General features: G+C 51.1%; 1 protein-coding gene across 1 annotated transcript; it reads right to left on the reverse strand.

Annotated features, from left to right (window-relative positions):
- Positions 1-4107: 4107 nt before the first annotated feature.
- On the reverse strand, positions 4108-8342 carry Mogat3 (monoacylglycerol O-acyltransferase 3). Its single transcript, XM_013350453.1, is given in 8 exon segments — positions 4108-4262; positions 4351-4434; positions 4437-4543; positions 5750-5944; positions 6538-6559; positions 6562-6777; positions 7933-8040; positions 8264-8342. Coding segments are annotated over 8 exon segments (966 nt in total).
- Positions 8343-13616: the final 5274 nt, after the last annotated feature.

Genomic DNA, 13616 nt, shown 5'->3' on the forward strand with positions numbered 1-13616 from the left:
CCTATTGGGCTGGAGCTCACGAGGGTTTAATCTGACAAGCTTCATACACACGTACCTGTAACCTCAGCCCAGGGGTAGCAGAGACAGAAGGATTGCTGGGGTTGCTGGCCAGCGACTGAGCTCCACCTTCAATGAGAGACCCTGTCTGAAGGGAACAGGGCCGAGAGCAATAGAGGATGCTGAGTGTCCTCTGGCCTCGCTATCCCGCTGTCTACACACACAGACACACACAGACACACACACACAGACACACAAATAGACACAGACACACACGCACAGACACACACAGAGACATACACAGACACACATGCACAGACACACACGTAGACACACACGCAAAGACACACACACAGAGACACAGACACACACAGACACACACATAGAGACATACACAGACACACATGCACAGACACACATGCACAGACACACACATAGACACACACGCAAAGACACACACACAGAGACACAGACACACACATAGAGACATACACAGACACACATGCACAGACACACACAGACACACATGCACAGACACACACATAGACACACACGCAAAGACACACACACAAACACAAACACACACACAGACACACACACAAAGACACACAGAGACACACATGCACAGACACACACAAAGACACACACAGACACAAACACACACACAGAGACACAGACACACAAAGACACACACACAGACACAAACACACACACACAAAGACACAGACACACACACAAACACACACACAAACACACACTGAGACACATACACAGACACACACACACCACAACAAAATATCAGGAGGGCTGGAGAGATGGCTTAGTTGATAGGATGCTTGTGTAGCACACACAAAATAACCCTGGGTTCCATCCCCACCACAGACAGGAAGATCAGGAATTCAAAGGCACCCTCTCCTCACTCAGAAAGGTTGAAGGTAACCTGGGCTACATGAGACCTTGTCTTTAAAAAAAAGAAGAAAAGAAAACAACTTCCTATCTGAAGAAGACCAACAAAAGTTGTGAATTTACCCAAATACTTGCCTGGAGATACGAGAAAATTCTTCCCCTGAATATATTTTTAGGACAGTGGATGACAAATAGAGTTGCATTCGGTTCACATTCAGACAAATTGGTATTATTATTATTACTTGGGCCAGGAAAGAAGTCTTCTGACGCAGGAGCTGATCAGGCATGAGTCATCACGCCCGCTGACAAGTCCTTCTGCTTCTCAGTCCCGGATGCAGGCAAACAGGTGAAGGCAAAGTGAAAGGAAGCTGTGGCCACAGGATTCAGAAGACGTCAGACCTTACCCCCCCTCATCTTATCTGTGCCATTAACCCTACTTTGGTCTCCACCCTTATTTTAAGCCCTTAAATCTTCTTTTAATACAATATTTTATATTAATTTGGGGGGAGGAAATTTTATACATGAATACAAAGTATTTCAATTACATTGACTTCTCACTCTCCCCATCCCCTCTGAACTGCTCTCTCTCTCTCTCTCTCTCTCTCTCTCTCTCTCACACACACACACACACACACACACACACACACACACACACACACACACACTTTTATAGCTCACTGACTCCGTTTTGCGGTGCCCATACACTCAAGGGTATGCATGGATCCACTGGAATAGGTCTACTTGCCAGGGCCGATACCCTTAAAGAAAACTGCCCCTCCCTTCTCCAGAAGCCTCTGTCAACAGCAGCTCAGGTAGGGAGGGGTCTTGTGTGCCCCTCCCCTTCCACGCCGGTTTGATCTTGTACAGGCAACTGCAGTTGGTGTGAGTTCGTGGGTGGTGTGTCCTGCCACGTCCTGAAGCCACTCTGTCTGCGCTGACCTCCGACTCCTACAGTCTTCCTGCTCCCCTCTTCCCAGATGGTCCCTGCACCTTGACAGTGACCCTCCGGGGCTGAGCAGTGCACTGACCTGGTCTCTGAGCTTTATTTAGTTACATTTCTCCCTTCACCATCGCCTGTTACACAAGGGAGCTTTCTGAGAAGGTCTGGGAGCCGCGGTAATCTGTGGGTAATGGAGATACATGGATTTAGTGAACCCTCTGATGGTCTGTCCATTTAGCAATGGGATAGTAGCAGGCTCGCCCTTGGCCCCTACGAGCTCCCCCAGACTATTGGTTCCTGGCCAGATTTACTGGTACGAGGCATGTGTTTCCTCCTGTTTTGTTTTCAGTCTCTGTGTGGGAGTGTTTCTGTGAATGTGGGTGTAAACTCAGACGTCAGTACCGACTGTCCACCTTGTTTGAGACAGGGTCTCTGGTTTGCTGTTGCATATGTCAGGCTAGCTGGCCTATGAACTTTTGGGGAGTCAACTGTCTCCTCCTCCCATCTCACTGTAGGAGCCATGACTTTCCTGCCTCAGTCTCCCAGGTGCTGGGGACAAAGGCGTGCACACCAGGACAGATCCCAAGCTGAGCTTTTGCTCATGGTATCCCAGTACCTACCCTCACTTCTCTTACTTCCAAAATTCTGCTCACCCTTCAAAGCTAACCTTCCACAGCTCTGCACTGTAGCCCGCCAGTTCTCCAACTCCTCCCTGTTCCCCCACTTCACCAAAAAAGGATTTCTCTGTGTACCGCTGGCTGTCCTGGAACTCACTCTGTAGACCAGGCTGGCCTCAAACTCACAGAGATCCACCTGTCTCTGTATCCTTGGACTTTTTTTTTTTTTTTTTTTTTTTGGTTTTTTTCGAGACAGGGTTTCTCTGTGGCTTTGGAGCCTGTCCTGGAACTAGCTCTTGTAGACCAGGCTGGCCTCGAACTCACAGAGATCCGCCTGCCTCTGCCTCCCGAGTGCTGGGATTAAAGGCGTGCGCCACCACCGCCCGGCCTGTCTCTGTATCCTGAGTGCTAGAATTAAAAGCGTGCACCACCACTGAGTACCTGGCAGTTCTTGGCTAAACTGTTGGCCTCATTTACAGAAGGAGCAAAATTCTCAGCAAGGATTACAGCCTCTCAGTAACACTCAACTCCAATCCCAACACTTGGGGCGTGGAGACAAAAGGAGCAGGGATTCAAGGCCTACCTCTGCTATAGGATACATTCAAAGCCAGCTTGAGCCACAGGAGACTCGGTCTCAAAAAAGGGGTGGTGGTAGTCACGGCTTTAATCTCAGCACTTGAGAGACCTGCTTGCTTGTCTACACAGTGAGTTCCAGGTCAGCCAGAGACTCTGGCTCCAAATTGGGAGGTGGGGTGGAGCTTGATGCTTGCTAGGGTGGGGGTGAGACATTCTCTGCCACAGCGGAGCCACTGGAGAGGTGCTCACATGCCTGTAAACAACACAATGAAACTCACTGGGTCCCCAAACCCTGCAAACAAACAAAAAAAGACATGGAAGCAGAAGACAGACCAGTTGGAAAGAGGAAAGGAGGGGAACAAGAGAGGGTCTCGGGTATAAGTAAGGTCAAATCAATTGTATACATGTATGAAAATGTCGTACTCAAACCTGATAGATGCTGGATGTGGTGGCACATGCCTTTAATCCCAGCACCCAGGAAGCAGAGGCAGGCGGATCTCTTATATCAGCTTGGTCTATAGAGAGCAAGTTCCAGGACAGTCATGGCTACACAGAGAAACCCTGTCTCGAAAAATAAAGACGAAACAGAACAAACAAACATAAACCCCAATAGTTAAGAGTTTTAGATTTACTTATTTTATTTCATGTGAATGACTGTTTGCCTACATGAATGTGTGTGTACCATGCGCTTGCCTGGTGCCTGTGGCGTTCAGAAGGCTCCCTTGGAACTAGAGTTGTGGGTGGTTGTGAGCCTCCAACCTGGATCCTCTGCAAGAGCAACAAGTGCTCTTAACTATTGTGCCATCTCTCCAGGCCCACGAGATCCCTATTATGTTAATAAAAACTTAAGCAGCTAGAGTAATGACGTATCCAAGATCAAAAAACAGCCAGGACTCACTGGGAAGAGATTCGGGTTCGGGAGGGACCCAGAATGGGCAGGACACACTCTGTAGCCTCTCGGGATGGGGTGACCATGTCTGGACATGCTCGCCTGCAGAATTAGCATTTATGAAGGAGCCTCGGAGTTGGGCATGGTGGACCTCTCCAGGAACAGGGTTCAAAGTGTCAGGTCTAGAGGAAGGTGAGGTGCATAGAAGCAGGGACACCACAGGCCTCCTTGTGGTCTGCAAACAACCGCTCCAGAGCCTTCATGTAGAGCCGGTGATAATGATCCACTTGGTCTTCGGTGGGTTTGAGAGACTGGGGCACAGGGATGGGGCGGCCCACTGCAGGGAGGGGAGATGTGGGTGGCAGGGCTCTCTTGCTGCAAATGAAACTGACAGCAGCTCCCCTCCCCAGGGATTCCCCACTCACCCACAGTAGTGATGGGCTGGGCAAATGGTACCAGACCCCAGAGGTTGGCCGAGAAGAGACTACGGCCCCAGAAGATGCAAGGGAAAATCCTGTGAGTCTCTTAAAGGCAATTTGGCATCGACGCTGCCAGGAGTTTTGGTCAAAAGACTTGATTCTGTAGATATCAAAGGAATACACAGGCACGAGGGAGGGCCTGGAAGGGTGGCGAGAGGGAAGAAGGGCTTCCTGCGGTTAGTATGTGTGTCTCCTCGTGCCTAAGTCTCCCAGGGTGCTGGGATTTGAGGCCTATCTCACCACACCTGGCTCCAAGGCATCACCTTGAGATGGGCTGAAGGCCTGGTGATACTGCCCAGACAGTGAAGTGCTGGCCGCAGAATGGTGAAGACCTGAGCTTGATTCCCAGAATCTGGGTTTTGAAATCCAGATGCACAGGATGGGGCTGGAGAGATCTGCATTCGAGTCTTGGCACCCACATGGTATCTTACAACTGTCTCTAACTCCAACTGCAGGGGATCCAATACCCTTTTCTGGCCTCCTTGGGCACTGCACACACATAGCATATAAACATGCATGCAGGCAAACACGCATGCACATAAAAATTAAAGACAAGAGTACTTGCTGCTATGACAGAAGACCAGGGTTGGGTTTCCAGTCCCTTTGCTGAGCAGCTCACAGCTAGCTGCCTGTAACTCTAGACAGGGGACCTGGTGCATTCTTATGGCCTCGTGTGCGTGCCTGTGTGTGTGTGTGTGTGGTGTGTATGCAATATAGATATATCTATATCTTTCAGGTAGAACACTCTCCTAGCATGCATGAAGCCCTGGGCTCTAACCCCAGCATTGCATAAAACTGATGTGATGGTGCACACTTATTGTAATCCCAGTACTCAAGAGGTGGAGGCAGGAGGATCAGAAGTTCCAAGTCATTCTTGGCGACACAGGGAGTTCAAGGACAGCCTGGGTTACTTGAGACCTTGGTGTGGGAGATCCTTCTGTATATGTGTTGCTTTTATCAATTAATGAATAAAAAAGCTGCTTTTGGCCAATGGCTTAACGTAATATAGCCAGGGTAGAAGAGATATATATAGAGAGAGTAGGCAGAGTCAAGGAGATGCCATGGAGCCACCAGAGGAGAAAGACGCAAGCTACAGGTTGGAACCTTGCCGGTAGCCCACGAGCCTCGTGGTATAATATAAAATAATAGAAATGGGTTAATTTAAGAGGTAAGAGTGAACTAGAAACAAGCATAAGCTAATAGGCCAAGCAGTGTTGCAATTAATACAGTTTCTGTGTGGTTATTTCAGGAGTCTGGGCAGCCGGGAACAAACAAGCAGCTTCCGCTCAACAAGACCCTGTTACAAAGCACACCTAACCTGAGAAGAACCTGTAGCCCTGCTCACCCGTGCCTTTGAGCCAGGCGCACAAAGCCTTTCCGCGTCCTTGGTGTGATGCAGTGCTCCCCTGGAACCGCGTACAGGGCTTCCTGGGCACCCCCAATCAGGATGGTCATTGCCTGGCCAAGCTGGGGCTCTGACAGAATGAAGTCCAGACTCTGTCGACTCACAGGACACAGCCCTGCGGACAGAAGTGGGCCACTGTCACCACCCTCTCCCCAGCTCCCTAGCCCTCCCACCTCCCCTCAGCAGTACCTGAGAGTTCTGAGTCCTGCGTCCCTGCATCCTGTACACCACACTTGGGGTTCCCCTCTGAGTAGGACCAAGCCAGTCCTCTTAACCAAGTAAGGATCTTGTTAGTTAGAGGAGATACCCTATAATCCATAGGCACTTCAGCCTTTCATCTCTGTCACTGTGTTTTTCTATGATCCAATGCAACTGAGGGGAGGAAAGGGTTTGTTTCAGCTTCTAGGTTACAGCCCATCATTGTGGGAAGTCTGTGCAGGAACCCAAGGAGGAACTTGAAGCAAAACCCGCAGAGGAACGCTCCTCACAGGCTCCCTTGCAGACTCATGGCTTAGCTAACTTTCTTATGCAGGCCTAGGGAATGGTGCTGCCCACTGTGGACTGGGTCTTCCCATCAACTAACAATCAAGACAGTGCCTCACAGACATAGCCACAGACCAAGCTGATCCGGGAAATCCCTCAACTGAGAGTCCTTCTCAAATGGCTGCCGGCTGTGTCAAGCCAACACAAGGCTAGGAAGGCTCACCATTGAACATGAGGTAGTCTACATGAGGTAGAAGAGTCCAGCAGTGTGGCCGCCCAAGGCCTAAGCCCAAAAAGGAGCTAGGAGAAGGCGTTGCTGTCTGTGGAGAAATTACAGAAGATTCCTGTGCTCATGATCCCATGGGGGTGGGCACCCAGCACGTAATTCCGCTCAGCCGTCAGCTCTGAGGTTTTCTGTAGCTTTGAGGTATTCGGGGAGATATACAGAGGAAGAGGCACAGAATGCAAGGTGAGGGCCCGACAACCTGAGTTCAATCCCTGGGACCCACGTGACTGACTGCTACCGGCATGCGGTGGCCTGCACAAGCCCCTTCCCCACCCTCCAAATAAGCACAATGTAAATTTTTTTTTAATTTAAAAAGTAAGTAAAAGCCGGGCGGTGGTGGCGCACGCCTTTAATCCCAGCACTCGGGAGGCAGAGGCAGGCGGATCTCTGTGAGTTCGAGACCAGCCTGGTCTACAGAGCTAGTTCCAGGACAGGCTCCAAAGCCACAGAGAAACCCTGTCTCGAAAAAACCAAAAAAAAAAAAAAGTAAGTAAAAATAGGGCTGGAGAGCTGGCTCAGAGGGTAAGAGCATTGCTTGCTCTTCCAAAGGTCCTGAGTTCAATTCCCGGCAACCACATGGTGGCTCACAACCATCTGTAATGGGGTCTGGTGCCCTCTTCTGGCCTTCAGGCATATACACAGACAGAATATTGTATACATAATAAATAAATATTTTTAAAAAAGTAAGTAAAAATAAAAAAGAATACAAGGTAACTGCTGGGAAGAACTGCCCTTTACCCCACTGGAGTTCAAAGTTCAAGGTCCTAAGATGGGACTAAGGGCACGTATCACCCCATCCCCCAGCTCAATCATCCAGCAGGCAGGAAGGTGAGTAGGCCCTTAGAGAGGAAGGAGACCGACTGTCTTTCGAGGGAAATGATCTCTTTGGTGTTTCCAGATTGTCCACATCTACCTGCTGTTCCTTCTACCTGCACACAGAGAGATGGGGCCGGGATGAAAGAATTTCCCGGGGTGGGGGTGGGGGGACCCTCTCTTCTGGACTGGGGCAGGTGGCATAAGGGTTACGCACTTGCCAGGCAAGCAAAGCGACCAGAGTTCAGATGTCTGGAAAGCATGGAACTGCCAGGTGGGCACGGAAGTCACTGCAATTCCAGTCTCAGAAGGAGACAGGAATCCCCCAGCGCATGCTGGCTAGCAAAAGACAGCCACATATCAGTGTGCTCTGGGTTTGATTGAGAGACCCTGCTTCAGTGAACAAGGCAGAAGGGTGATGGAATCAACCTCTGGTTCCCACCAGCAGAACCTATGCACACTTAAAAACAAAAACAACATGCACACACACGAACAGTGGAAACACACATCTCATGACTGGAGACCTCTGCCCCAGACTTACCTTGGATGGATGTGTTCCAGTCCAGGTACAGCCACACGAAATAGAGAACAGAGAAGGACCAGAGCCGGGTAAAATGGAGAAAGAAGACCAGAAGGGTGCAGGAAAGGCCTGGGTGAAAAGGAAAGAAGACTGGGCTTCTATCTGTCATGCAGTCAGTCAAAACAACCTGCTCCCTCCCCTCCCCCCCTGCTGAGCAGCCCTGTGGTCTCCTCTGGCCCTTTCCTGGTGCCTGGAGCCCACAAAGGTAACAGCCCAGACATATGGCCACCAATGTCCTTTACCTAGTTCCCTTGTCTCTGGGCCCCCATGCCCCCCCTCCCCCGCCAGTCACACTTATCCATGAAGAGAAAAGTGACCACATATTGGTAGGCGCCTATCACTTCAAGCCTTTGCCTTTGAGGTGTTTTCATGGTGAGAGAGGAGAAGGGATATGGGGATAGCGGTCCTAGTGACTCTGTGTCACCAGGACTCCAGGACCCAGGAAACAGTGGGTGAAGGTTTGGGGGTGTAATCTCACAGGGAGCAGATCACCTCTGAGGTGATCGGATGTTGAACCTGGAGCCCCAGAACTTTCTAGGCTCCTTCTTGGACTGACCTTTGAACTTCCTTGGTCAATGAGTCTGGGCAGGTTACTGGGAGGAGCTCTGAGTGGGGAAAGAGAGGTAGAAAAGGGACAGCCCTCGCCTCCCTGGTGACTGAGGCATTGAGGTAGGGAGTAGGCAAGAAGCAGGTACCCACTGGCTCTCAGGACCCGGACAATGGGGGGACCGGAGACTCTGATCTCTGACATACAGGCAAGGCAGGGCAGGAGAACCCAGACACACAGGCAGGCAGGCACTGACGATGTAGTCTGTTTGCAGGTCTCTGGGAGTGGTCAAGGCTACACCAGTATCAGAGGGGACAATGGGTCCCCCTGCCCCGAGGCTTCTCTTCCCTCCCCTGAACTTGTACAAACACACACATGCTTCTTGTCTATTCTCAAATTTAATTTCGTTTCCCACGCATCCTCATCCCCTCCCCCACCCCCTGCATGGAAGGCCAGGACACGGGGACAAGGAGGAGCCTAGGTAAGAACAAGGTGTTGATCAGCAGGGACCCCAAATCGTGTCTTGTGTTCCTCAAACAGCTGTGTGAGACGCTCTACATACTACACGTGCAGCTGATCCACCTGTTCCTGGCTGGGCCTCCGGCTTCGCTAGACTGGAATAGGGCGCCCACTGAAGACGGAACAGGAGGGGAGAAGATTGACTGTTGAGGTGTCTCTAAATCTCCCACTAACTGGGGATCAGGCTAGAAAGCTTGGGGAATAAATGCCAGACTCGTGGACCAGAGAGCTAGCACATCAGGCTTTAAGGGAGATGATGGGAAAGAAACATGGCTCACCCACAGTGTGGATGGGCTCGCGGAAGGGTAGCAGGAGACCCAGGCGACCGTGAAAGAGAGGACACGCTCAGCGTCGCCTGAAGAGCTTCCTGTATCCTCCTCACCCAGGAGCCTGGCGGGTTAGGATTTTGCTGGAAGAGCTCCTTCTCTCCAAAGAAGACAGGCACAAGCGAAGCCCTGGAGGTGCAGGAAGAGACCCTCCCGCAGCGGACTGGGGTCTGAAGGTACCGGGCGCCTCATTCCTCCTCTCTTAACAGAGCAGCTCCCGTGGATATACCTTGCCGCCACCCGCCCACTCCTCACCCGTGTTCCAGTGATAATTTAATGAATCTTTTCACTGTTCCTGGCTTTGCCTCCAGGGACCTCCCACAGTCAGGACGGCCATCTGGCCACCCTCGGGGTGGGTCAAGAGATAGGAAGCGCTAGCCTTGTCAGAGGAGACTAAACCTGGGTGGGGAGGACAAAGGCTGGGTCTCGTGGATACCACCAAGATAGAGGTGAACACAGGCGCCCGCACCCCCTCCCCCCAGCCCAGGATAAGAAAGGTTAGGTAACATCCAGCGCCCGGGGATCTCGAGAAGGGGCTTCCTTACCGCTGTTCATGATGTGATCTCGGAAGAGAGGCACTTGGAACCAACATGGCAGCCTGAGAAGGTGTGGCTTGAGACTCGAAAAGAGGCGAGAGAAGTCTGTGGCCTCTGTACAGAAGTTGCTGAAGGCCCCAACAACTAGGACCCCGTGAGGATTGAAACCAAAAAGGTAGTTTCGGGATGGACCCAACTCGGCCCTTTTGACCAGCTGGAGAACAAAGGGTATGGATGTATCCCATTTCCCAGTGAGGAACAGCATCGGAAGTGGGGAAAGATGGATGGCCACATTTGTCTCTTTTGAAACCCCACCCATCCATCAAGCCAGCGCACTTTCTGGGACCCTTACCGTGATGGGGAAGCAGTCTGGGAAATACTCCAGATTGCCCAGTTCCGGACCCAGGCAGAGCGGTGGACCCCCATCCTGGGTGTGTATCTGTCTCTATAGAGCCAGGTCAGGTAGAGGACCGCGAGGGTCCAGGCCCGGCCTAGGGAGGCTAGGACCAAAGCCACCAGGCACAGCAGGGCTGCAGGACCAGATAGCAAGGCATGCTAAGAACCCGAGTGTTAGAGCCAGCAAGATGGCTGAGATGGTAAAAGTGCTTGCTGTCAAGTCTGGTGACCTAAGTTCGATCCCCGGGTCCCATATAATGAAATCACAGACCCGATTACTTCAAGCTGCCCTCTGCTCTGCACACATTTGCTATGGCATGAACATGCCTCCCCACAAATAAATACACATAAATAACATTTTTTTTTTTAAAAAAAGACCCCAGATGTTTAAGCCCTTCTCTCCCCACTGGCCCACCCTCCCAGTCCTATGGTATTCAAGCCCCATACTCCTGCTAGGACCCCAGAAATTCCTACTCTGTCTCCTTGGGATCATGGGGGAAGAAAAGCACCAATAACCAGGTTTGTCTGATTCCGGGGGTTTTGGAGACTCACCAAGTCCCAAGTCCCAGGAACGAAAAGACCCACTGAAGCCCAGCAAACACTTGAAGACTCTGATGCAGGGGACTGGACGAGACCTCCATACTTTAGAAGGGAATGGCACAGGGGCAACCCACAGATTAAGTACACCCCCCCTTGACTCAATCCTCTGACTTTGACTCCCGAGCCTGGGCCCGCCCCCATTCCTACCCTCTTGCTCTGACCCATACATTGAGCCACGTGGCCAGTGAACTGTGAACAGGGGCAAAGCAAAGCTATCTCTCCCTGAGCTTTCAGGAGTGACCAATAGTATGAAATGAAAATTACCCAGGAGCCTAGAGCAAGGCGTTTGAGCTCCAGAGTGGTTAGGGCCTCTGGTCTCCACTAATAGGCTGAAGTAGAGATCTGACATGTACTGTGTAAGGCCCCATGGACCGTTACAAGAACAGGTTTGAAAATCCCATAGTCAGTGCCCGGATCTAATTAAGGTTAAATTACCGAGGCTGTAAGCATCAAGAGGCAGCTGTGGGACCTGCTGACGGTTCTAGTGCCCCGCTGTTGGGGTACGCTGTCTTCAGGCACAGGAGCTCGACCTTCCTGAAATCATCTGGGACAGCACACACAGGCCCTACACACAATTTGGCTGAATAACTGTCATTCACAGACAGGGGAGGGTACAGAGAATCTGGAGCAATGGCTGGGCAGTTAAGAGCACTGACTGCGCCCGGTCAGGGTGGCACACCTTTAATCCCAGAACTCGGGAGGTAGAGGCAGATGGATTCCCGTGCGCTTGAGGCCAGCCTGGTCGACAGAGCGAGTTCCAGGACAGCCAGGGCTACACAGAGAAACCCTGTAGAGCACTTACTGCTCTTGCCAAGGACCTAAGTTCCCACACCCTTGTTAGCTGTCTCACAACCACCTGTAACCCCAGCTCCAGGGGACCTGATGCCCTTTCCTGGCCTCCACAGGCACCTGCATGCCCCTGGACACACGTGTACACACACATGAACACAAATGCAAATAAAAAAATAAATATTTTGCAGGAAGATTTTTTTTTAATTTGTTGATTTTAAATCATGTGTCTGTGTGTTCGGGGTGGGAGGGTGAATGCAGGAGCCTTGGAGGCCAGAGGCGTCAGGTTCTCTGGAGTGGAAGTTACAGGTGGTTGTTGATAAGATTTTCGGATCCCCAGTAGTAGGTTTCTCCATCAATACAGTAAACCAGATCAATCCAAATTCATAAGACCAGGTTTAATCGGAGCAAAGCACTCCCAGGTGACTCTCAGGAAAGGGAGGAGAGAAATCACTGGGCAGATCTATGGGCGGAGCTTAAACATCCTGTAGGCGTGGTCTTGAGCAAATCCAGGGGAGGAGCCACCGCTTGCCAGGCCTTCTGATGGGTTTGGAGAGGGAAGGGGGCACTGAGGTGGATCTTCCAGCGGAACAGTTGAGCTGTCTGACTTGGGTGCTAGGAACCAAACTCAGGTTCTCTGGGAGAGCAATATGTAATCTTGATGGCTGAGCCATCCCTCCAGTCCCCAAATAAGTCTTTTTAAAAGGCGTTGGGGGAGGGCTAGGGAGATAACTCAGTCAGAAAAGGGCTTGTCTTCTTGAGTTTGCCCCCCAAGAACTCAACCACGTCAAGAAGCTAGGCATGAGCCCAGCAGTGGTGGAGCACACCTTTAATCACAGCACCCTGGAGGCAAGCAGATCTCTGTATGTTCGAGACCAGCCTGGTCTACAGAACTAGGACAGACAAGGCTACACAAAGAAACCCTGTCTCAAGGGGCTGGAGAGATGGCTCAGAGGTTAAGAGCATTGCCTGCTCTTCCAAAGGTTCTGAGTTCAATTCCCAGCAACTACATGGTGGCTCACAACCATCTGTAATGGGGTCTGGTGCCCTCTTCTGGCCTGCAGGCATACACACAGACAGAATATTGTAAACATAATAAATAAATATTAAAAAAAAAGAAAGAAACCCTGTCTCAAAACACACACATACACGAAACTGGGCATGGATGCTTACTGTAATCCCAGCACTGGAGAGGTGGGGACAGGTGACTCAGGTAATTGCTGAGTTCCAGGCCAATGAGAGACTCTGTCTAAAATCAAGGTGGATGGCAAAACGGATTGACACCTGACGTTGACCTCTGACCTCCACCCCATGCCCACCCCGACATGTGGGGTCGTTATCAGACTTTCACCTGTCTTTCTGGCCTCTCCCCCCTCTGACTCAGTTCCTGTCCCAGCTCACGCAGTCTCGAGAGGTGCCACAGTAGACTTGGGAGGTGGGAGATTAGCTCAGCAGGCAGTTCAATGAAAGCTTTCCTGTGTCACTGGCTCACCAAACCAGACTTGGATGGGGTAATCTCTTTGGTCTTTTGTTGCCCATTTCCTCCAGCACTGCCCCCTCCCCTTTTTAGGACACTGTTTCATAAAGCCCAGGCTGGCATGAAACTCATTTATGTAGCCAAGAATGACCTTGATCTCCTGCCGGGATTACAGTGTGCCCCGCCACTTGGGGCTCAGTGCAGCACCGGGCACAGACGCCTGGACTTCAAGCATGCTCTGTGTGGTGGTTTGAAAGAAAATGACCCCCAAAGAGAGTAGCATTGGGCTGGAGAGATGGCTCAGAGGTTAAAAGCACTGACTGTTCTTCCAGAGGTCCTGAGTTCAATTCCCAGCAACCACATGGTGGCTCACTACCATCTATAACGAGATCTGGTGCCCTCTTCTGGGGTGCAGGTATGCATACAGGCAGAACACTGTATATAATAAATAAATA

The sequence above is a fragment of the Microtus ochrogaster genome, chromosome 2, assembly GCF_000317375.1.
Source record: "Microtus ochrogaster isolate Prairie Vole_2 chromosome 2, MicOch1.0, whole genome shotgun sequence".
Lineage (NCBI taxonomy): Eukaryota > Metazoa > Chordata > Mammalia > Rodentia > Cricetidae > Microtus > Microtus ochrogaster.